This window comes from Syngnathus floridae, chromosome 7 (assembly GCF_059516105.1).
Source record: "Syngnathus floridae isolate MCC-2025c chromosome 7, RoL_Sflo_1.0, whole genome shotgun sequence".
Classification (NCBI taxonomy): Eukaryota; Metazoa; Chordata; class Actinopteri; order Syngnathiformes; family Syngnathidae; genus Syngnathus; species Syngnathus floridae.
Genome location: NC_142419.1, coordinates 5,676,244 through 5,702,622, shown reverse-complemented (window position 1 = coordinate 5,702,622; position 26,379 = coordinate 5,676,244). Strand labels below are relative to the sequence as shown.

Sequence of the window (26,379 nt, the reverse complement as noted above, 5' to 3'; positions counted from 1 at the left end):
TATCATCTTGAAGAATCAGTGAAAGAATACATCTAAATAAAATATGAAAGAAATCAATAGTATTGTTGGTCTCCCTTTTTTGCTAGGGCATCATGGTCTGGAGTCAAATTTGTTGTGGTAATTCTTAGGATAGAGGCGAGGTGTCCGTCCATTAACCTAGATCTGTGACGGGCTTTGTTGACGTTCATGTGGCTGAGCGTCTGCTCATACACGTAGGTCGAGCCAAATAGTCCACTCTTTTTTTAAACACTCGGCACTCAGTGTCCACCTTTCTTTTCCTCGGACCACTCATTTTAATGGAAGGATTCCAGGGGAAGGTTTGTTGGTGGCATTAGCGTAAAACGTTATCTGAAAGCTCGGTGCGCGATTTACGCGAATGCTGACGTCACAGCCCACACTCGAAATTTTGCACCGATGGAAATAGAGCGCGGGGTGCGCCGGGTCCGTACTACTTAGTACGTGGACGCACTTGTGAGTTCGCACCGAGCTTTCTGACACGGCTTCCGGGAGTAAATGCGCGAGCGGACGGTTCCCCATCTATTGGGGAAACATAGTAATTGCAAGAAAAATGACCCAAACAATTTTTAATAATACAATTTATTCAGGTTTGGGGGGCCGGATTAAACGGTTCCGTGGGCTGGATGTGGCCCGCGGGCCGTAGTTTGCCCATTTTTATAATTATTTAAATGTATATGTATTATAATACATATACATTTAAATAATTATAATAATGTATCTTTTCTTTTTCTCACAGGCCTCACAGGCTTCAGTGTCTAATGCGAGAAGAGCACTTAACCGTAGATGTTGATTATGTGCTAGTAAAGTCAAAGTCAAAGTCAGCTTTATTGTCAATTTCTCCACATGCCAAAGACACGTAAAGAAACCGAAATTTCGTTCCCCCCTATCCCATGGTGACAAGACATGGCCCACAACAGACAAACAAGTAAACAAGTATAACAACAGCGTGCTGAATAAATAATTAATAAATAACACAACAAATAAATAAATAAGAGGAGCAAAAAAAGGAGCAAGTGCGCGTACAGCAGACATTCCAGAAAATAGCGCAACAGTGCCGCACGCTACGCAGAAGGGGGTAGCGAGTTCAGGGTCCTAACAGCCTGGAGAAAGAAGCTGTTGGCGAGTCTGGTGGTGCGGGAGCGCAGGGTCCTGTACCTCTTCCCAGAGGGCAGAAGGTCAAACAAAGAGTGAGCCGCGTGACTCACATCTCTCGCAATCGAGGTTGCCTTGCGGGCGAGATGGGAGGTGTAAATGTCCTTCAGGGAGGGGAGCGAAGCACCACTAATCTTACCAGCCGTATTCACTATGCGCTGCAGGGCCTTCAAGTTCTGTTCAGTGCAGTTACCACCCCAGACAGCGATGCAACTGGTGAGGACGCTCTCAATGGTGCTACGGTAGAATGTAGACAGGACTGCCTGAGGAGCACATGCAGGCCTGAGCTTCCGCAGGAAGTACAGGCGGTGCTGAGCTTTCTTTGCCAGTGACGAGGTGTTTGCGGACCAGGAGAGGTCCTCACTGATGTGCACCCCCAGGAACTTGGTGCAGCTCACCCTCTCCACCACAGCACCGTCGATGATCAGCGGCAGGTGTTTTGTGTGACCCTTCCGGAAGTCAACAACGATTTCCTTGGTCTTGTTGACGTTCAGCAGGAGGTTGTTTTCCCTGCACCACGTGGTCAGAAGGTCAACCTCCGACCTGTACCGAGTCTCGTCGCCCTTCGTGATGAGACCCACCAGAGTCGTGTCGTCAGCAAACTTCACTATGCGGTTGTCGCTGTAGGTCGCAGTGCAGTCATGCGTCAGCAGGGTGAAGAGCAATGGACTGAGCACGCAGCCCTGGGGGGCCCCCGTGCTCAGCGTGATGCTGGCGGAGATTTTGTCGCCAACACGCACCACCTGAGGCCTCTGACAGAGGAAGTCCAGTAGCCAGTTGCAGAGGGAGGTACTGAGGCCCAGCTCGTCGAGTTTGCAGATGAGTCGCTGCGGCACAATGGTGTTGAAGGCAGAGCTAAAGTCCACAAACAGCAACCTCACATATGAGTCCTTTCTCTCCAGGTGGGTGAGGGCCGAGTGGAGGGCAGAGCAGATGGCATCCTCAGAGGACCGCTTGGCACGGTACGCGAACTGGAAAGGGTCAATGGTGGGGGGGAGAACGGATTTGATGTGCTCCATGACAAGCCGCTCAAAGCACTTCATGATGATGGGCGTCAGTGCCACGGGGCGGTAGTCATTGAAGCAGGACGATGCAGGTTTCTTCGGCACAGGAACGATGGTGGCAGTCTTGAAACACGAGGGGACGATGGCCTGCTGCAGGGAAACGTTAAAGATGTCCGTGAAGACACCCGACAGCTCCCCAGCGCAGTCCTTCAGCGCTCGACCCGGGATGTTGTCAGGGCCCGCCGCCTTACGGGTGTCAATAGCGGCAAGCGCCCTCCTCACACCGTCGGCAGAGAGGCGCAGGGGCTGCTCGTGTGTGGGGGGGGGGGCTGGTCTTCAGCGGGCAAGTGCTGTTCTGGGCGTCGAAGCGAGCAAAGAAGCGGTTCAGATCGTTCAGCAAACGGACGTCGCCCTCACAGCTCTTCGGCGCGGGCTTGTAGTCCGTGATGGTCTGAATGCCCCGCCAAAGGCTACGTGCGTCCTTGCTGTCCTTGAAGTGGGTGGAGACCTTGCACGAGAACGCCTTCTTCGCTTCTTTGATGCCTCGGGACAGGTCGGCCCTCGCTGTCCTCAAGCCAGCCTCATCCCCCGCTCTGAAAGCCTTGTCCCTGGCCCTCAGCAGTCTGAGGACAGCCCCTGTCAGCCACGGCTTCCAGTTCACGCGAGTGACGACGGATTTCGAGCAAGTCACATCATCGATGCACTTCGTGATGTAAGAGGTAATAGAGTCAGTATACTCCTCTATGTCCGTCCGATTGTTGTAGGTGGCTGCTTGCTTAAACAAGTCCCAGTCAGTGGTGTCGAAGCAGTCACGAAGTGCATTGGAGGCACCCTCAGGCCACACCCGAACCCGCCTCCGAACCGGCCTGGATGCCTTTACCAATTGTCTGTATGCGGGCAAAAGCAAAACGGTGAGATGGTCAGAAAGCCCAAGATGGGGGAGGGGGGTGGCTTTGAAAGCTCCCTTTTGCGCAGAGTAGACCAGGTCTCGGAAGCTGTCTCCACGTGTCAGAAAAGTAACATGCTGGTGAAGCCTCGGGAAAACAGACTTCAGGTTGGCATGATTGAAGTCTCCAGCGAAGATGGTGAAACCGTCAGGGTGCGCTGTCTGCTGTTCACTGACAGCCTGGTACAGTTCACCAAGCGCCGCGATCCTGTCGCCTTCGATGTTGGAAGGCGGGATGTATACCGCGACTAGCAGAATCACGGTAAATTCCCTCGTCAGGTAAAAAGGACGGCACTTGATGATCACAAACTCCGCAAGTGGCGAGCAGTGCTTACATACCACCACAGAGTCCCGGCACCATTCTTCTCGGATGTAGACGCATATTCCACCTCCTCGCGACTTTCCCCCTCGTACAATGGCACGGTCCGCCCGATAGCACGCTAACCGCTCCAGATGCACGGCAGAGTCCGGAATGTTGTCAGTCAACCAGGTCTCGGTGAACACAAGCACACAGCAGTTCCGCACCGTCCGGTTCGTAGACCTCAGCAGGCGAACGTAATCCATTTTGTTGTCCAGCGATCGAACATTCGCCAGAAGAATGGAGGGCACCGCCGGGCGCGCTGGGTTGGCCGCCAGCCTGGCCCGGACGCCTCCGCGTTTGCCCCTCTTCTGCCTCCTCGCACACCGTTTCCGACGGCTCCCAACCGTGGGAGGAATAGCGGGCGAGGTCGGCGACGTTTCAGGACGTAGCAGTCCGAGCGCCTTTAATGTCGCCGCTTCAAAGTCCAGAACGCCACAAAATCCACTTCTGCCGATGTCGAGCGGAACCTGCCTGCTGTACTTGTAGCACGGTAAAGCACGACGAGACGAACACATAAGACTGTCGGACGAACACTCATTAGACGAACAAATCACCGTACTGACGGGACAGAGAGTGGCCGCTGCGTGTGCACGCGCCGCCATCTTGAAAAAAGCCTAGCACAATTGCAACTGTGTCAAAGTGGAAATTTGAACGTAATATTTTGGGCTAACTTGGTGAATTCCTCATCAGAATGAACCAAAATAGAATGTGCGTGATGTTTCCTCATTTTGACCAAACTGCTCATTTGACTCTGTGCAAATGTTTGTGGCTGTTACATGCGTGCATAAAATGCTATGTATTATATGCTTACGTGCTTCACATTCCTTTCAGAGTGGGTGAGATTTAAGTGTAAGCAAACACATCAGTGTTTCTCTCAGATCACACAGCTGCAGCAGAAATGACCCTGACTGGCTGAACGATCTGCTAATAAAGTGGAACCTTCTAGGCAAAAAAAAATAACAACCCGTTCCGACCATACTGGTTGACCTCCTATTTGTTCCCACAGGAAATAATATTGATAGTAATATTTGTGAGGGCAGACTGTCACCATCACAAAAATTTATTTTAACACTACAGTCATTTTTAAGCCACATTTTAAAACCGCGCTGATAAAGTGAAGCAGCTCCAAGCTGAACTGGCATCACAACAGCGATTCATCACGTGGGGGTGTGAGTCAAAAGTAAATCAAAAGTAAAAATTACTTAGTATTAAATATTACGAAGTGGCCATGTTAATACTGTTGAAGTTATGAATTTGTGACGTGACACAAACTATTACTTTCTGAAAAATATTGTAAATGGCAAGAGCAAAATTCACTTGTTTTAAGTTTTAATAATAACAGACAACTTTGCATTACTTATAACTCCTGTTTAAAATGTCCATGAGGCAAAATTAATTTTAAACTCTTGTAAATTAAAGTATTTCATACAGTTTGGTCAACGTGATCTGACTCTTCATATATGAATGAAAGGCAGAATTTGTGTTTTTAAAGTTATTCACATCTGCCTGAGTGGCTTATATTTGGTTGTTTTGTCATTTAAAAAAAAGACAATTGGGACAATAAAATTTGTTTCATAACTGTATGTATTTGCATGAAATTTCTGTAGTTAAAACATGTCTGAAAAAAGTATTGGCCCCCGGGCCCCTTCACTTTATCAAATCTGGCCCTCCTTGCAAAAAGTTTGGACACCGCTGATCTAGTGGGATACATTGGCCACCCCAAAATCCAGAAAAATCTTTGACTTTTTGATTTATTTGTAGATTTCTTTTGCTAAATAAACACACCTCTCTCACAGTCATCAGAAAGGTGAAAAATGTCAAGTGGCCCTTACATTCTATGTTTTTTCAGGAGCAAAAACTTTGAACACTCTTGAGAAATCAGTGTGAACTTCTGGTCTTCATTTTTTATGATTTTTACTGATGATGTGGCAAAGTACCTCACATTTTTGTTTAAGTTGCACAAGACCAGCAATGTGTAGTAATTAATAAGACTCCAGGTAACTATAAACTGATGGGAGTGGGCGAGGTAAATTGGTCATTTGATGTGAATACATGTGTTTAGACTTTGCATAAACAGACATCTGAGACAGTAAACACTTTTCATCTTTAATGAAAAACACATTTGGTTGTGCTCTCTCACTGCGCCTCATCAAGGGCACCCACGCAACCAATCAAATACTACCGCCTTCTCAGAAACATGCAGCGTTGCATAACCTGAGGGCAGAGCTGAAGGAAGCACTCATTAGGAGCATCAAAGGCCTGAATGTCAACTGACGGTATACTTTGCGATTAGCTTGGAAAATACCATTTAGTGGTTAAAAAAATGAATGTGCATTAACTAGCAATTGGAACGGAGCTGAGAGGAAGAAAGAAGTTAACAACTGGAGAGAGTGGGTCATCATCTGTATTTATTCATTTAATTTATTATGTTTGCACACAATGAGGGTGGTGAATCAGGCTCCCACATGTCGCCCCCACCCCCTACCTCTATCACCAAGAAGCCTGCGAGCAATGTGCCACCAGAAATGTTTTATTCAACACTATTGTTGAGTAGCGGCATCGTCCAACTTTCCATGTCAGTCTTTATGTTACGGTCTGTCGTACCACTTGAAACGAGACTTCCTTATTTTATTTATGTGGTTAGCTTATTTTCTGAAAAAGGGGAGGATGGTGATGGTGGTTATTGTTTAGATACCAGATGGAAGAACACTGCTGTCACCTAGTGTCTCAAGCTAAATCCTGCAGAGAACCACGAGCAGACCAAAGTTCTCTTTTAGATTTCATTTTGTCGTTTTAAAATATGTTCAGCAATAATGGAGTTTGTCACTCCAATGCAAAAGGTTTACTCATATTATCAGACAAACACATAACTGTAAGAGTCAGGGCTTGATATTGACACCCACCTGCTAGTGAATTTGTGAGGGAACACAGCATGTACTCTTAAGCAAAAAACTAGAGTATTAGCATTGATTTGCAGCTCTGTTAAATTAAATTAGTATTTAAATGGCATTCTTAATTCTATAAGATTTTAAATATTTCTTCAAGTTGCTGGGGAAATGTAACTAGAGATGCACCAATCCGGCTTTTTCAGTTTCGATACCGATACCGATGCCGTGGCTTTGCGTATCGGTCGATACCCAATACCGATCCGATATTATGGTTGATTTAACAAGCTACATACCTCTACATGTGGAAAAATAAAATATAGCATCGGACAAGAGAATAAACAAGTAACTTGGTCAAATACTGTTGAGACGAGTTGCAAGCCGCACCCTCTCTGCCTGGGTGTGTCTCAGCCACACAGAAGGAGGCAGGCTGTTGAGAGCACCAGGTGGGGTTAATTAAGAGGGAGAGTGGTGGAGCTCATGGTACCCTGCCATGATTTGGACAAGGCAGCATTTCCAAAGGGCAGGACTGCAGCGGAAAGCTTGGAAAACGAAGCAAAAGAAGGAGCCGGTGAGCCTCTGGACATTTGAACATGGGGCTACAGCCCGCATCTGGGTGGCTTTGGAAATAAATATGTAAAATTGATATGGGTTAGGATCATGCTAAACATTATGGTGAAATCGTGGTAAATTATGTGGTGTAATTTAAAAAAGTAAAAGCTAAAAAAGAAATCGGGAAAAATGTTTGTGTGTACTTACCGGGTTGAAAGCTGTTTGGCTTCATCCTGTCTTAGTATTTAAAAATGAAGTATTTGATTTTGGGTTGTATTGCTTGATCATGGTTTAGAGTTTGACCATCTATTTGTGTTTATTTTAAGGTTTTTCACCTGTGTTGGCTGTGTTGACTGTGTTGGCTGTGTTTGGCTGAAGATGAAAATAAACCAAAGACAAGGAAAAAAACCAGTCATGATCACTGAGTGAAGTCCAGTTCAAATCCTTTTGTCCAAGCGCCTTTCAAGTGGGGAGCTGCAGTTTAACCCCACAAAAGTGTGGGCCACTTGACAGTGAAAAACCGGTGTGAAGACCGGAGTATCCTGAACAGCAACTGACCAGGCCTGGAAATCCAGAGGCCTGGTAACACGCTGAGTATCAGCTCACGGCAATTGAATCCTGGTGGGAAGGAGAGATGGCTGACTCACAGTCATTGGAGCATCTCAAAGCCAAGAGGACGTCTGCAAAGCGGCAATTCTCCAGGCTGGCCAACAACATTGTCCGGATGCATGCCATAATGTCTGAAGAGGAGCTCAGAGACAGTTTCAAGACCCTTATAATTGAGTCCAGCAAAGTCATGGAAGCAAACGAGGATGTGGAGACCCAGTACCTTGCAGAGATGGAGCTGGGGGAGGACCCTGATGAAGTTCCAGGTTTGAGCGAACAGCAAAAGGCCGATATTGTGAAAACTGCAGACGGGTGTGAGATGAAACTGAAAGAGCTGAGGGACCTCATTCAAAGGACACTCTGGGCTAACTTCGGAGAAGAGGAAGTGACGATGGCAGTAGAGGCTGCAGAGAAGAAAGTAAAGACTGTGATGTCCCTTGAACCTGATGGAAGCAAAGAGGCCTTTGACTTTCTGTTTGATTACTACATTGATTAAGAGAGCAAAGGAGCTGCACACACAGTGGAAGTGTTGGGCCCCTCCCGCCGAGCAGAAAGACTTCCAACTGCGTGTGAGGGAGCTTGACAGCGTCATTCCCAAGTTAATGTCCAGAAAAGCATGGTTCATTGGAGCAAAAGCTAAAGAAGATGTTGAAAGAAGTGTAAGTGCAGCTTCCATCAGCTACCCAACAGCCATTAGGCTAAAGCCAACCCCCCTCCCCAAGTTCACTGGCATCAGGCGAGACTTTCATCGCTGGAAAAGAGACTGGGAGGCCCTTCAGAGGCAAGGAGAGCCCACTGGGTCAAAAGAAGTTAAAAAGTTCCAGCTCCTTGACAGTTTGGATGAGAAAATAATGAGAGATCTTCGGCTGATGACCTATAACACAGCAGACGACATCTTTCGGGTCCTGGAGAACCGGTTTGGAAGTCAAACAGCGATCGCCATTGAAATAGTGGAGGAGCTCCAGAGACTTCCAGCTGTTAGAGGCCACCAGCCCAAGAGAGTTGTTGAGCTCATCCAAGCTGTTGAAAAAGCCCTTCAAGATCTGAGTGACCTTGGTGAAACTGATGCTTTAAAGAATCCTCTGGTGACAAAGTCAATAGAAAGCAAGCTTCCTGACACATTGAAGAAAGAGTGGCTTCTCTATGCAGCTGGGAGAAGTTGTCCTGATCCAGAGAAGCGGTTTGACAGTCTTCTGACCTTCCTCAAGAGTCAAGAAAGCATTTATGAACAGCTGGACCAGTTGAGGGATGAAGAGCCATCATCCAGGAGAGAGCGGCCTGAGCAAAGGCAAGCCAGAACTAGAGCCTCAAGCCAGTCAAGTAGCCACCTCTCAGGATGCATCATCTGTGGGGACAGTAAGCATAAGAGGAAGCTGTATTTCTGCAAGAAATTCCGGGTGCTCAGGCTCACAGAGAAAAAGGAGGCAGTGCGGAAATTGGGCGCCTGCTGGAAATGCCTAGAGATCCATGATGGTGATACTCACTGCAAGACAACATTCCTGTGTAAAAATCCTGAGTGCGAGGATCAAAGAGAGCATCATTTCTACCTGTGTCCCAATGCTGAACCATCCAGAGGCAGCATGGCCCAGAGGAGGAGCAAAGGCAGCACAGTGGGAGGTGGCGAGAAGGGTTACACTGAGGCCCAGGAAGAATTTTTCAAAAAGCTCTCACCTGAATTAGTCCAACAGTGCCGGGACGCATTCTGCAACACAGTAGCAAGAACCTCCCACGCTGCGAAGACGCACTCAAGTCTCCTGGCAGAGAGCGGCCTAGTGGAGTGGCCGGTCATCATGATGCTGCTGGAGGTAACTGCCAATGCTGGGCAGAAAATTGGGACTTTGATCGACCTAGCATCCGATACCAACTATATCACCCATGAGGCCGCAGGGCAGCTCAACCTTAGAAGTGAAGACATCACGCTTGTGGTTCATGGCGTGGGAGGCATGAAAGTCTTGGTCAAAACCAAACGATACCTCCTAAAAATCCGTATCACCACCCCAAAAAGCACTCTCAAGTCCCACCAGCTAATTTGTTACGGCTTAGACAGCATAGCAAACATCCACAGGCATGTGTCAGCCGAAAAACTACAAAGGTTCTTCCCAGACATCCCACTTAGTGACCTGAAAAGACCAAAAGAGATCCAGCTTCTTATAAGTCACAAAGAGGGGCAGTTGGCTCCACAGAAAATCCGCACGGTGGGGGACCTCGTGCTGTGGGACGGTCCACTCGGGAAAACAGTTGCAGGCACCCATCCTGAGTTGTTTGAGGAGGTCACTGTCTCAGCCCGCACGTCAAGGACGCACTTTGCTAGATCTATGAGGACTGCTGCTGTGATGTATGAAGAACGCACCTGCAAAGTCCCCGTTCAACCTCAGAGATCCAGCTGTACTGCAGCCGCATCCAACTTCCTCGACTGGTGGAAATGGGACAGTATCGGTGCTGGCTGTGTTCCAAGATGTGGGGGCTGTCGGTGTGGAAACTGTCAGCCAGGTGGTAAAGAAATGACCCTCGCCGAAGAAAGGGAGCTGGAGGTAGTAAGGAGCGGGCTCACCTATGTTGCTGCTGATGTTCACAGTGAGAGCCCTCACTGGCACACCAAGTACCCCTGGGTCGAAGATCTAGCTACATTGCCAAGGAACAGGAACGCAGTTGAGGCCACATTCTTGAGGATTGAGAGGCGGCTGGGCAGGGAACCAGAGTGGAAGGCTGCCTATGCAGCTCAAGTTCATGAGATGGTCGAACGCCGAGCTGCTATGAAGTTGACCAAAGACATCCTCCGTGCATGGACTGGCCCAGTATGGTATATTAGCCACCTCATTGCACCTAACCCACACTCCGTTACAACTCCGGTGAGGCTGGTTTGGAACAGTAGTCAGAAGTGCAGAGGGGTGAGCCTAAATGATCTCCTTCTGAAGGGCCCAGATGTCCTTAACCCAATCCGCGCTGTGCTTCTCAAATTCAGAAGGGGAGCGTTTGCTGCGCTGGGAGACATCAAAATAATGTACAACTCTGTTTGGCTGGAAGAACAAGAGGTGCATTTGCATAGGTTCCTGTGGCGTGATTCTGAGGAAGAGGAGCTGGGCGAATACGCTGTCACGAGAGTTAACATTGGGGACAAGCCAGCAGGCTGCATCGCTCAACTAGCCATGAGAGAGACTGCTAATCTCCCCCAGTTCAGCCACCTTGAGGAAGAGCGTCGTGTACTGCAGGAAGATAGCTATGTTGATGACATCTTGACCTCTCATGACAACTTGAGACAGCTTAAAGTCATCACGGAGAATGTAGAGCAGATCCTGAGAGCGGGAGGCTTCAAGCTGAAGCCGTGGGTCTTCTCTGGTCAAAATAGGAAAGAGTCATCTGAAAAGCAGGAGCAGGTGGCTACTCCCAGGACCGTGATTCTGCCGAATCAACTTAGAGAAGAGGACAATAAAGCTCTCGGACTCGGCTACACTCTGGAAGACGACAAGCTTCATGTTATGGTCAGAGTAAACTTCTCGAAGAGGAGGAGGAAAATGAGGCTGGGCCCAGATCTTCATCTGGAACAGGTGAGAGCTCAGACACCAGACCCATTGACACGACGAGAGTTGCTGAGCCAAGTTTCTGGACTGTATGACCCGATTGGTCTAACAACACCTGTTAAGCAAAAAGGGGCCATTTTGGTTCGACGAGCGTTTCAGGAGGCCAAACCCAAGTCTAGAACCATCAAAGATACTTGGGACTTGCCGCTGTCAGGAAAGCTCAGAGAAGATGCCATCTGCCTCTTTGAAGAATACGCTCAGCTGAGTAAGGTCAAGTTTTACAGAGCCCTGACACCAGCGGGCATGCTGGATAAGCCCGATGCAATCACCTTCTCCGATGGCAGTGAGCATGCGTATGGTGCTGTCCTGTACCTGCGGTGGGCCTACAACCGAGGAATTACAGTGCGGTTGGTGGAGTCCAAAGCCAAGCTGACTCCGTTGGACCACAAGGGGGAGGCAGTCAAGGCAGAGCTTTGTGGAGCAGTATTCGCTGCCCGGTTGAAGAGGTATTTCGAGCAACATGGCCGAATTCACGTCAAGCAGTGGTATCACTTTGTTGACAGCCAAACAGTACTGGGTGCAATACAACGTGAAAGCTATGGATTCCATACTTTTTTCGCCAACCGGATTGGAGAAATCCAGGGCAGCACACAGATTCAGGACTGGTGGTGGATCCCTGGAACTTTGAACGTTGCGGATATTATCACTCGGGGGGCTGGCCCAAGAGAGTTGGAGAAAGATGCACCGTGGCAGCAAGGCCCAAAGTTCCTGAGTCTTCCAGCTGACGAGTGGCCAATTAAGTCTGCAAAGGATGTGTCAGCAACTGCCAAAGAGTGTGTTGGGAAGATGCAGAAGAAAGTATTTACATCTGCACTCACAAGAGCTCAGGTGAAGAAAGACCCACTAGATCTGGAGTGCCGGAGGCCACCTGCTGGCATTGCTGCCCGAAACCTGGTGGATGAAAGACGGTTCAGCAACCTGACCCGCCTGGTTAAGGTTGTCGCCCAGGTCTGGAGGGCAGCAAAGCATTTTGCAGCTCGAAGTAGGAGCCTGGAAACTCCAAAGTGGGAGGCAGTTTCATTGGGTGGAGTTATTACTGTGACAGAACGTCAAGATGCTTTAAGAGATCTTTTTCTTGCTGCACAAGAGGGTGTGACCTTTCCAACCACCACAACAGACCGGCTGGTAGTCTTCAAGGAGGAAAAAACTGGGTTATTGGTTTGTGGTGGGAGAGTCCAGGCTTTCAATGAAGACAGGGTTAGTGTTCCCCTCTTACCATACAGTGCTTGGATTTCAACATTGCTGGTTCGTGAAGCCCACAGCGAAGGTCACGAGGGAATTGCTGCAACTCTGCTGAAAGTGAGAAAGAGAGCATGGGTCATCAAGGGACGACGAATTGCTCAAAAGGTCATTGATAGCTGTGTGACCTGCAAGAAAGCTAGAGCTAGAAGATGCCAGCAAGTGATGGGTGATCTGCCCCTGGAGAGAACCAGGCCGGCAGCTCCATTTGAGTTCACAGCAGTCGACCTGTTTGGACCATATCAGGTCAAAGATGATGTGAGGAAAAGAGTCAGATTGAAAGTTTGGGGAATTGTATTCTGCTGTATGGCCAGTAGAGCAATCCACACTGAGCTGGCCAACACCATGTCGACTGAAAGCTTCCTGATGGCTTATCAGAGATTTACAGCAATTCGAGGACACCCTAAGAAGATTTGGTCTGATCCAGGAACGAATTTCGTTGGAGCCAAACCTGTTCTGGAGGAGCTGTATCAATTTCTAGATGGGCTGGACAGATCTGTTATGGAGGAGACGTCAGCTCAAAATGGAACCAGCTGGCACTGGAAGATTCAGCCAGCGGATTCACCTCATCGAAACGGCGCTGCTGAAGCAGCTGTTCGGATTGTGAAAAAGGCATTCCAGAGCCTGGAGAGGGACTCAGGGAATCTTAGCTACAGCGAATTTCAGACGATCCTTCAGCTTGCTGCAAATCTTACAAACGAGCGCCCCATTGTTGCGAGGGTGCAGAGCCATGAAGACACTGTGCAGTACATCACTCCCAATGCACTCCTGTTGGGGCGAGCATCAATGTGAGGTGACTGGAAAACATTCGACTTTGGAAGGTACCCTTATAAGAGGCTGCAGGAAATGCAACATCAGGTTAACATATTCTGGAGGTCCTGGAGCCAACTCACCGGTCCTAATCTGTTCGTGAGGAGTAAATGGCACACCACACAGAGGAACGTCGCAGAAGGAGACATTGTTTGGCTGTGTGACCAAAATGCGTTGAGGGGCAACTTTAAGCTTGGGAGAGTCATCAGTGTCAACCCAGACTCCCGTGGCATCGTACGGGATGTGACAGTCAGAGTTGTGAGAACCTCCTGCGCCCCTGAGATTAGACCCACAACATCAGCATCCAAGCGTCCTACATCCAGCATCCAGAGGGATCATCAGTCCACAATTCTTCACCGGGATGTCCGACGACTGGTGGTTTTGCTACCAGTGGAAGAGCAGACAGAAAGCCCGAAATAGAAACCCTGACCACAAGTCATTGTCTGCGATCTTTCCAGCGGTTTCCGTGGGAAGATCGAGTGGGAGGTGTTGAGACGAGTTGCAAGCCGCACCCTCTCTGCCTGGGTGTGTCTCAGCCACACAGAAGGAGGCAGGCTGTTGAGAGCACCAGGTGGGGTTAATTAAGAGGGAGAGTGGTGGAGCTCATGGTACCCTGCCATGATTTGGACAAGGCAGCATTTCCAAAGGGCGGGACTGCAGCGGAAAGCTTGGAAAACGAAGCAAAAGAAGGAGCCGGTGAGCCTCTGGACATTTGAACATGGGGCTACAGCCCGCATCTGGGTGGCTTTGGAAATAAATATGTAAAATTGATATGGGTTAGGATCATGCTAAACATTATGGTGAAATCGTGGTAAATTATGTGGTGTAATTTAAAAAAGTAAAAGCTAAAAAAGAAATCGGGAAAAATGTTTGTGTGTACTTACCGGGTTGAAAGCTGTTTGGCTTCATCCTGTCTTAGTATTTAAAAATTAAGTATTTGATTTTGGGTTGTATTGCTTGATCATGGTTTAGAGTTTGACCATCTATTTGTGTTTATTTTAAGGTTTTTCACCTGTGTTGGCTGTGTTGACTGTGTTGGCTGTGTTTGGCTGAAGATGAAAATAAACCAAAGACAAGGAAAAAAAACAGTCATGATCACTGAGTGAAGTCCAGTTCAAATCCTTTTGTCCAAGCGCCTTTCAAGTGGGGAGCTGCAGTTTAACCCCACAAAAGTGTGGGCCACTTGACAAATACAATAATAGAGCAATGTAAACATGTGTTCGCACACTTTCTCATACATTTCTGACAGTGCGGTCTCAGAAAAATACTTGCGCGATGGCAAATTGTGCCGTGGCTCCAGGTGCTCAAGTAAACGTCGGAAGCCCTCGTTTTCAACAACACTCATCGGTTGTCCATCCAAAACCATGAATTCCAGCACTTTCTCAGTAATTCTCATAGCTTTTGCGCTATTGCCTGGGAATTTCTCCGGTCTTTGCAGTGCATCTGCTAACGTTAACTGCCGTGTAGGTCCACCTCCCGCTCCCTTAGATCTGCTCAACTGCTGGAACTCCTGGTGCTCCGTTGCATGGTGTTTCTGGAGATGCTTAATTAAATTGGTAGTACTATAACTGGCAGTACTACCACCACCCCTGGCAACATTAGCTTTGCAGACAATACAAACTGCCGTCGAACTAGTTGGCGTGTTCAGTTTAAAGTATCTCCACACAGCTAACTCTTTCGTTCGCTCCATGTTTGCGTTTGTTTAGAAAACTCTCGTGGCATGCGGCACACGTGGTGCTGACGTATGACGTAGCCCACGTCCCAATAGATTAAGGAAAGGATCGGCTCACAGATCGGCTGCATTTTCCGATACCCGATCCATCTATTTTGTTGATATCGGGGCCGATATCCGATCCAGATATGGGATCGGTGCATCTCTAAATGTAACTATTACCTGTGTTTTCTTCCAGTACAATCAAACAAAATCAATGGTGTTGGTGCCTTAAATTGTCCTCCGATTCCGGAAACACTTAACTATCTCATCAACATAAAGCCTTTCTAAAGTGCAATTGTTACAGTTTAAATATGACTGACATAAGTTTGACAATTAAGGTTTTTCAGGAATCTATGTAGAACCAAAAAGGCACCTAACAATTACCAATAGCTTTTTAAATAATAATAACTTTAACAACTTGAATAACTTTTTAAAGTGAAACAGTACAACTCTTGAGTATGACTGTAAATGCAGCAGCTTTATTTTATTATTTTTTTATTTTATTTTATTTGTGAGTCTGTATGTGCTTAAGTTCAAAGTCAGCAGTTTTTTTATTTGTGTGTTTATTTTATTTTATCTTATTTGATTGTACACTGGCAAACATGTGATAAGAAAAATAGCAGCGCTTACATGCCGACTTGTGCTCACCTGTTTTTATGACCTGCAATATTAATGGAAGTTTTTATAACATGCATGTTGTTGACTAGTGGTTCTGTTTCCACTCAGTCATGGTGCAAATGTGAGCATGATTGGCTGTCTGTATGTGCTTAAGTTCAAAGTCAGCAGTGATAGGCTGTAGCTAAGGCTACAGAATATGGATGTATCCTGCTAAAATGTGTAAGAAAAGAAAAATGAACTTTAGCATTTCCTCCAAAAGATTCCCAAATTGTTTCTAAATGCCAGTGGTTGAGAAGCAGAAACAGACAAATGTGCAGATGACACTGTATGACATGAACGGCAAGTGGATATTGGCAGACAGAATGTAGCAGGGTAGCGTGAGAAGAAAATGCTGCTCCAAAGCAGTTTGATGGAAAGTCTACTTGTTGCTGTTTGAACAGTTACTGAAAGAAAATTCCACACATGCATATAGAATTCTAGCCTTGGAGGCTGACAATTTTCCGACATACTACTTCTCTGTACAAATGCTTTCAAGCGATGTTATAAGATACTTTTTTTTTTTTTTTAACAAATGGTTAACCCTTTTGGTTTTAAACTTTTGATATTACGACATTGGACGTAATATGGTTTGTATTGCACTATTACTTGCTAGATCCGTTTCTAAGATTGTTGGTTAATGGGTTGAACTCCAGACTGCATGATTTTAAGGGTCTACAGTCGGACAGTACAGTCCTGTACGCAACACAGACTCAAGTTCATGATGGGAACACAAGCTGCCGCTTTACATTGTTCCAAATTATTAAGCATAATGCTGTTTTTTTTCCCAATTAGTCTTGAAATTTACAGTGGATATATTGTGAGGATCAGCAACAATTATAATAGTTATAATAGTCACAGTACATACTCATCTGAATTGTCGACAAAACTACTGACAAGCGTTTTTGGTTTAATTTCACCTCTTTTTGTTCTACACACTCTTAGGATGATTTCAGATAACTTTTCTTGACATGTCCAGTAGTCTATGCTCATGTTTTTTTAATTCCCAAACACGTACATAACAATTTGGAAGAAAAAATATAACTTTTTCTTGTATAATTTTCTGCAATATATTGAGGTGTGTTTCTGGGAATTTTTATAAATACGTATTTAAAAATAATCTGTAATGTACTTGATGCGGTTGAGGTCAGGGCTTTGTTTGACATGTTTTTCCACATCAAATCCATCCATCAAAAGCATAGAATTCTTCAAAAAGTCTCGATATGCTGACCACTACTATAGTTACCATATCCTGCTGTGTAATGCATGTTTTTGCTACCAAACTATTGATTTTGAGTACAGCCTCCTGTTTAAGGCAGCTACCATTAACCCCCATCCTCTCTCTGACTACTCGGGAAAAGTGTTACCTCTGTGCAGGACAGGAACAGCTGACAACAACAGTAGGTGAAAGTGGGAACAAGGTGGAATAACATCAGAGTCAGCGTGTGTTCTGATTTTCAGCTCACTCTTAACAGAACTTCACAAGCACCTGATGGCCACGACACTCACTGTGGTAATAAATATGTACTCGTGTCTTGATTGTAAAACCCCTGCAGTGGTGAGCTGTCGAATTCATTATTACCTCTGATTCTTTACCGAAGCCAAGTCTCACAAACACTGTATTGCTACCATTAAGTCTATTTGTGTGTTTTTAACTGCACCACATAGTGAAGGGTTTTCGTAGTGAAGGGACTGTGAAAGCCAAGAGCTGATGCTGAAGATGTAAATATTACAAAATTTGGCCTTAGCATGACCAAGTTTTTGAATTAAAAGTGTGTGTGTGTGTGTGTGTGTGTGTGTGTGTGCACGTGTGTGTGTGTGTGTGTGTGCGCGCGTACGTGTGTGTGTGTGTGTGTGTGTGTGTGTGTGTGTGTGTGTGTGCGCGCGTACGTGTGTGTGTGTGTGTGTGTGTGTGTGTGTGTGCGCGCGCGTGCATGCGTGCGTGTGTGTGTGTGCGCGTGCATGCCTATGTGTAAACAGATGGATGAACGTACGTGCATACGTCTGTCTGAAGTACAGACAAAGGGACGGAAGACAGACAGACAGACAGACGGTGTATGAAGTTGTGACAAAGTGTCTGTGATTGAATGTTTCTTACAAAGTTAGGCGACTAATCTTAGATTAGTCGCCTAATTTTGTTGTGAGTCAGAAGCTATGTGAACTCTTGTTCCTGTCCCTGTGCTCAGCTGTAATTACCGCCTTAGTGTCACTGGCCAGACTGAGCAGTTTTTCCTTTGAACTGCAGTGCCAGCAAGACTGCTAATGAAGAGCCAACAGGCACCAAGTCAGCTTTGCTCAATCACATTCTGAGTGGTTTTCTCGAGGTTACCGAAGTTTATGACTTACAAGAGGATTAAGGTTTTCAACACGGGCCGAGAAGGGCAGGATCTACTGATGATCTTCATCTTACTCTACAACAGTGTTTAACCATCTTTAGTGAGAAAAGACACATATTTTACATTAAGGTTGACATTCCATATGACATTCTCCCAATCCTCTTCCGGATCATCCAAATGCTCTCTAGCAAACGTCAGACGGGCCTGGGCATGTACTGGCTTAAGCAGGGGGACACGTCTCGAGCACTGCAGGATTTGAGTCGCTGGCGACAGTGTGTTACTGATGGTAGTCTTTGATACTTTGGTCCCAGCTCTCTGCAGGTCATTCACTAGGTCCCTTCGAGTTTTTCTGGGATTTGTATTCACCGTTCTTGTGGTCATTTTGATCCCATGGGGAGAGGTCTTGCGTGGAGCCCCAAATCGAGGCCATTATTGACCAAATACTTATTTTCCACCATAATTTGCAGATAAATTCTTTAAAAATCAGACTATGTGATTTTCTGGATTTTTTTTTTTCAATATTGTCTCTCATAGTTGAAGTGTACCTATGATGAAAATTACAGGCATCTCTCATCTTTTAAATGGGAGAACTTTCACAATCGGTGGCTGACTAAATACTTTTTTGCCCCACTGTAGTAAAACTGTATGTTTCCCTTGATACACCTGATAATTTCTCACAGTACACTGGTTGGGAATCATTGTTCGGGAAAAGATGTTTTAGCCTCCAGAGAGGAATTATTTATCTACTTTTTGCGTACATATCACAGCTGTCTAGTGATCATTGCAGGCTGTTCTGACTTTCATTTGCAGTTCGATGCATTAGTATACCACAGATAACTGCTCCTACCTTAAAATGATTTAACTATTATTATAATTAAAAAATGTATAAGATAAAAAAAAATTAATCTCGACAACCACAAACATTGTGAACATTCTCCTACCTTGAATCGCACTTTTTTCAGCGTCATCACCGAATCCTATTGAGTAGCCGTCAACACAGACTGAATGTTACCAGACTTTCCCCAAGTCTGACCACGCTCAGAAATGCCCCCCAAGTCCAAACAGTGGTGTAGCTGATTGTCCAGTTTTAATTCCAGTCAAAACATGTACTCTGACTCAGCGGCCCCTCCAAAAAGTGTCTTTCTCACAAGCCAAACACAACAGGGCAGCCCGGCTCACCCCTCTCCCTCTCCCTCCTGTGAGACCCTTTCAAAGCTTGTCATCCTGTTCATTCATTCGGAAAAAAGACACACCCTCTTTTTATGAGGAGAGGGATCCTACGCCCCCTCCTCTATAACAACACCCGCAGTCCAAGTAAGGGTGCCAGTGTTGTGCTCGATTTGGTTCGCCCGTGAGATTTTGTTCCCCCTGCCGCGGGAGCGCGCACGCCTTGTTTGGAAAGCGAAAAACCGATGCCGTACGGCGTCGTGCGGCGTCAGCACTATGTTGTTTTCAATTAAAACATGAAGAACTCACGTTTGCGTCAGTCAATTTTAATTTTTATAAAGGATTATTCTCATTTGATGTCTTTAAATTCATCCGCGTTCTGCCGCTGAAGCGGGGTGCATTCAAAGACCAGTCACAGACGGAACACTCACTCACTTCACCAACGATATAATTACGTGAGCTCTTTGCATAAACCTCGATGTAAAGAAACTCCTCTTTTTTGGGTACCATTACATGCTACAAGGAGTATATATTACAAAGGAGACTTTATATTTAATTGTGATCATCTTTCATCCATCCATTTTATTACTCAGGTATTTTCAAAGCAAATTAATATTGTTGCATTTATCAATTTGCTTTAAAATGACAGCGCAATATAATTAAAAGCTGACACTATAGCAATGTCAAACGTGTTCATTTAAGAACACACACACACACACACACACACCAACAGCCCCCCACCTCCACACCGAATCGCCCATAATCAGCACCACTCCCATGCAAGCAGACTCTGCTTCGAACTTGCCCCACCCCGAAGACTCACCGCCCATCAATCCCAGCCCACAATGTGCTACTGAATATAAAACTGATCTAACAACCTTGGACTTTGCCTTTTCTGAATGGAAACTTTCCGCTCTTGAAGGGCCCAGCGCTGTATTGTACTTTCCTGAAAACAGAGCTTTTTGAACAAGAATTGTGATTGAACTCAACCAATCTGTGTAAGTCTAATTTCTGCTTCAGTGTCTTTGCATTTTCCTAAATCTGAAGAAATCAAACGAGCACGCAGTGAGTAAATTGGATAACAGGTGATTGGCAAAGGCTTTTGCCGTGAGGCGCAGATAACGCGCTCCCTAAATTGTGGGCAGAATCCAGCAAATGGTGACCATCCGACGTGATTTCTTCAGAAGGGAAAGTGCATGCTCCACAAAGGATTCTTCCTTCTCCGCTCTTGCTCAACAATATTGCAGTCCGATCGGCACAAAAGGTAAGGGGGAACCTTTTTTCTCTCTCCCAGTGCAGCAATGTTGTGGAGTGAAAGCGGAATACAAAAATTAATAATTTCTGCTCTGTGTTCAGGAATGGTGGTTGTATAGAAGTGTGTGTTTGTGTGGAACTTGGTAAAAGTGATTTGTGGAAAAAATTAAAAATACAAAAACAGGTGAAGGCGTCGCTGATATAGCAGGACGGATGCCGAGCGACTCCAATAGTGTGGCCTTAGAACATTTGTTGGATTCTGTCCACAATTTAGGGAGCGCGTTATCTGCGCCTCACGGCAAAAGCCTTTGCCAATCACCTGTTATTCAATTTACTCACTGCGTGCTCGTTTGATTTCTTCAGATTTAGGAAAATGCAAAGACACTGAAGCAGAAATTAGACTTAGACAGCTTGGTTGAGTTCAATCACAATTCTTGTTCAAAAAGCTCTGTTTTCAGGAAAGTGCAATACAGCGCTGGGCCCTTCAAGAGCGGAAAGTCTCCATTCAGAAAAGGCAAAGTCCAAGGTTGTTAGATCAGTTTTATATTCAGTAGCACATTGTGGGCTGGGATTGATGGGCGATGAGTCTTCGGGGTGGGGCAAGTTCGAAGGAGAGTCTGCTTCCATGGGAGTGGTGCTGGTTATGGGCGATTCGGTGTGTTGGTGGGGGGCTGTTGGTGTGTGTGTGTGGAGGGGGCTGTTGTCTTCCATCCCGTCTCTCGGCCTTGGCGATCATCTTTGGCCGAGTTCTCAGGTGGCTCCTTCTGGCACCCACTGGTTTTATCTCCACGTGACCTTCCTGTGAACATTCTTCTCCAATCTTGGACATACACTGTCGTACCGCATTCAACCGTATCTTTTCTTTGTTAGGCAAACTATTTCCCTCTGTGCAGAGCGTTCAGTAGTAATCAAAAACTGGCGTCTAGCATTAGTCAAAACATAAGATACAATCAAGTACTGAACGGTCAAGACGACTCTGGCCGTGTCCATGATTCACAGAAAAAACATCAGGCATGCATTCCACAGTTCCTTAAGGGTCATTGAGCTATTTAGCCAATATATCAAAAGTCATTTGTTATTTCAAAGTCCTCAGAAATATATATATCAGATCATAAAGTTATAAAAACCTTTCTCATCACCACTTATCAAAAATGTCTAGTTATGTCTTCTTTATTGATTTGGTGCGTAGGTATAATTATATGCTTCAAATGTTTCTTTTATTTATTTAATATGTGAATATACTTGTCTGCTTATGTACTTTATTCAATGAGGTTTGAGCATATCTGTTTTTGTAGCGAGGCAGGACTTTTTGTATTTCGACCTCATTCCTTCACTCCCTCTGTTGACCTCAGTTTTACTGAGGTCACCAAAATCGTTGATGCCACCAGGGTCCCTCTGTTGGCACACCACGTCCCTCTGTGGAGCCGCTACAAGTCCCTCTGTGGGGCCGCCAATGAGTGAGAAAAAGAAATATAGATAAAATTCATACCCAGATATTTGTAAAAGATGGAGAGTGGAAAGGCAATTGGCCTAGACGACATTCCAGTGACAGCATGGAACTATCAAGGAGAGATGGCAGGGGAGATTTTTTAAAAAGCGAGAAGTTCCCCGGAAAGGTGTTGACTTCTATTTCTTAATTCAGACCACGGCGATGCGCAAAACTGTAGTAGCTACAGAGGTGTTGTTATGTTGATTAAGCAAAGCATGAAGTTATCGGAAAGAATGTTAGAAGCGAGGCTTGGAAATCTACTGGCCAAAATAATGGAGAGTGTGGCAGAGACAAAGATAGGACATGCAGATGGTTGGTGGTACAGAAAGATATGGAAACGATCGCTTTGCAGTCGCGGCCCCTAACAGGAGCAGCCGAAAGAAGTGGAAGATGAGAAAGAAAATGTGAAAGAGAAATACATAAACAAATAACGAATTACATACGTAAAACAAATAACGAAATACATACATACATATATAGTACATACATATAGACAGACAGACATCGAACAATTGCCCATTCGGCCACTCAGCCCTTCAGTCACTCACTCAATGAATCACTCAATCAATAAACCAACCAATCAATCAATCAACCACCCCATCAATCAATCAATCAATCAATCAATCACACAGGTGTTAACTAATTTGTAATTGTATTGCAAGCAATTCAAACTCTAATGGAATATGATGATGTCCATATCTGTTTTATCAAATTCTAATCCTACTTTACCTTTGTATAAGGCACAGGTGTCAAACTCAAGACCTGGGGGCCAGATGCAGCCCGACACATGATTTTATGCGGCCCCCGAAGACAAATTGTGCTTTTTATTCATGAGTCATTACTCGAATTGCAAATTGTCTTCACTTTTAATAATATTTTATTTTTAAATATTAGACTAGTTTTTATTTGTCTGATTTGAAAGCGAGTTACTTGTCAGTTTGTTTTGTAGCTTTTACTCTATATAATATGAGGTGCTCACACATTTATTTGGGTATGACAGTCATACCGGTCCTCCGAAAGAAGCTATGACTACACTGCGGCCCGTGAACAAATGAGTTTGACCCCCCTGGTACAAGGGATAGCCTTCTCATTGATCAATCACGTATCTTAAATCATGCTTTTCCTCCTTTGAAGCGACTATGTACTTCAAACCCAAACGGCACCATTTTATAGGGAAAAAACTTGTTGAATCTATTTGTTTTCGACATAATACTACCGCAATCATCTTAAATTTGTTCAGTTTATCAATCCCTTCCATTGTTTATCCTGCAAATGAATCACGTGAATAATGTGTTATTCAAACTTTAACGTTCATAATCCACCTGTTCCCAATTTGTTTGGAGTCTGTATGTTATTGTTCTAATTTTTTACATTTAATACTCTCCCACCTATTTGATCCTATCTTGTGAAGGTCTACAGTTTATTATGAGCTATTTTGAAACTCTTCACACTTGTTACCAGGCTTTGGCTCCATCTCATGATGTTGTCTCCCATTCACTTCATTTCTGCCGAGCTGCTTCTTCTCCTCCGTCCAGCATGATGAAGACTTAAAAACCATCAAATCTGAAAACACTTAAAATCTCACAATTTCCCCCTTTGTTTTTGGTTTTTTTTTTTTTTTTTTCTACCTCCCCCTTTTGACACATTCTAAAAAATGTGTCACAATGGTTAAAAAGTAAAAATAACAATATCCATGGTGACATACCCATCGCCAGCTGGACTTCGGTGTACCTCCAGATGCCATCCTAGCCTGGAATCACCAATTCTCAGTCCCTGAAACTCGACTGGCAGCATCTCACATGGCTGTATGAACAAAAGCCACCACCCACCTGTAGCTGTGCATGCAGCTCTCCGTACAATAAACATCCATAATACCAAAAAATAAAATTCATAATGATAAAAATAATCCACACATGGGCGCATGTCAAACGCATGAAATAGAAAATTGGAGCCTGCCGAGCCTGTCATGAAACCGATCACATTTACAAACTCGTTATGAAAAGTAAGGGGTTAGTTGTTAATGCATGTTCACAGACATGACACAAAATTCTCCAAGACTGCAGTTGACAACCTGCAAAGTAAAGCAAGTTTAACGAATAAAGCACAATCTGCTCCCTGGGTTGCTGTTAGAGGCTGCAATACAATTAGGTAAAACATCAAAACAAAGCAAGTCATCACAAATTCCGTCACATACATTTCGTCACACTGTCAGGTAAGTCCAGAGTTGTTGTCATACACTGTCTTGGCTCAGAGTCTTGATTGTCAATGCTGGTATAGTCACGTCTGGTCATAATCTTGAAATGGGCCTTCTCCATTGAAGTCTTTTGTTGTCAATGGTGCCCCAGAGTAATCCTAAACCCATATTTAGTCCAAAATGAGCCCTGATCAATCTTGCTTTTTTCAAATCTGTAGTATCTTTATATTTTTCAGGTGAGAGGAATGTTATCCTCTGCTGTGATCACATCACCCCAACCTTGAATCATGTTAACCATTTACAATACAGAAACCCCATCCCAAGTACAGACTTGACATTCATACAGCATTACAGACAAACTGTCATCCCACAACACACACATAAAACATACAATATTACATTGTAAAAAGAACCCTCCCTATGCAAAATTTTCTCCTCAATTAAAATTTCCCTTTTTATTTCAAATATTAATATTAAAATTAATATCTAATTGTCTGGTCTCCTGTCCTCACATCGTTTGCCAATATGCATAATACTGGAACATGATTTAACTCCCCCTTTAGTTTGCTCACATCTCACACTTAGACTATTTGACACTTTGTGTTGAGCTGTAACTTCAATATTTCCACCTTCTCATATTTCTTCCACTAAACAGTTCCATTTTGCTTTCAGTTTAAATTCATCCCTCCAAATAACTACCTCTGGCAAAAAACCAAAAATTTTTAGAGCACTCCCTTTTACTGTCACCTTGTTCCTTCATTCATCTCCTCACAAGCATTACTGACTCTCCTAAGAAATGATACTGAAAATAATGTTTAAAAAATATACACAGCTTCCTCCTGCCACTTACACTATAACCTTGGATTATCGTTCTCATTTTTGTTGATGCCAATTCTTAGAATTAAAAAGAAATACTTACTCTTGATAATTGAGTGACGCTATTTCACAAATTTTGAAAACCTTCTTCCATGTTCCCCCTTTGTTCCTATCAAAACCAATTAGAAATATTTTTGCTGTCATGATCATCATTGTGGCCCTCACACTTATTGTTCTTGTATTTTAAATAGGCAATTTTTGTACATTTGAAGCCCTTTGAGACTTGCTTGTGGGCTATATAAATAAACTTCACTTGCCTTGACTTTATTATTTAACTTCTTCTGCATTCTTCTGCCTCTTTTTATTTATTTATTCATTCATAGCTTAACCACTTCCACGTAACCCATCTGATTCACTTCATTCCACTCCCAACACACTCCACATACCCATGCCAAATATTCTGAACATTCACGGTCCCCGAGAAATTCAGAAACCCCAATCCAATATTTCACCATCCATTCTTCATGGCACCTCCAATATCCCTTATCCACTTCCACACAATACCTTCCATTCATCTTCTTTCACATCCTCACTTCCAACATTGCGATAAAATTTTGCAAAATTTTATTTTTTTCCCTTCTAATTTCTTCTAGTTTTCCTTTTTTCTTCTTTTTTTTTTTTTTTTCCACTGACTCAACTCATTTCAATTTTTTTTTTTTAACTGTTCATCTTATGCCTACCTATTCCAAAACTTCCCACTCCCCAAATTTCAAATTTTCAACTTTAAAATTCACGCCCAATTTTACAAAATTCTTTTATATTTTTATCAATTTTCTAGCCAATTCAACACGTTCCAAATTTAAACATAATCTTGTAGCTTTCCCTGAATTTTTATTCAGCCTCTTCGCTTTCACACGCAATTTCTACGGAAATTAATAATTCAAGTTATTATTGTTAATCATTCGTGGCCCTTGTAAGGACAAGCCGCACCAGTAATGGATGGATGGATGGATTGTTAATCCTAACCCCAAATGCCTATCAAAAATTGCCATTTAAATCAATTGTCGCAAGGGTCATGTCAATGTATTTGTTATTTAAAGCCCTACTGTATTTACTATTTTGCCGACTATCCAGAATTCCAACTTTCTTATGGCCCCTCACCCCTTCAAGCTGAAATATGCATCCTATAAGTCAGTCGCAGTCGATGTGTAATTAAATTCTGTTGTTTTGATAAAGGTCAATTAAGTTGAGCAATTCAGCCTTCTGTTGCCCGAATCCAAATTTTCACTGGTCCTATTATAAAATTTCATTATTTCAGTTAGATTAATTATGTCTTCGAAATGCTAAGTTACATATAAAAATTTATGATTCAAAAGATTTAATTTCTATTGATCAATGTCCACTTTGCAAAGTTTCTGATCACGCTGTTGTGTAATTTGTCAGTGCATCTTCACTGTCCCTATCTATGTATTTTATTTTTTTTATCCCCGTTTCAGTGTCAATAAGCAGCCTTATTATTCCCACTTTTATCAAAACTCCTCAGTTATGTCTGCCCCAGCACGCAAACACACTTCCATCCCTTTTGTCCCACACTCCACCAACTT

The 26,379-nt window shown here is 44.4% G+C and overlaps 1 protein-coding gene across 1 annotated transcript in view; it reads right to left on the bottom strand.

The window, feature by feature from the left end:
* LOC148394869 (pleckstrin homology-like domain family B member 1) overlaps positions 1-19,053 on the bottom strand; it is a 130,700-nt gene extending 111,647 nt beyond the window's left edge. Inside the window, exon 1 of the mRNA XM_088381540.1 lies at positions 18,797-19,053. Within this exon, the coding sequence (XP_088237666.1) occupies positions 18,797-18,823 (27 nt within the window). The 5' untranslated portion in view covers positions 18,824-19,053. The remainder of the gene's footprint in view (positions 1-18,796) is intronic.
* Positions 19,054-26,379: the final 7,326 nt, after the last annotated feature.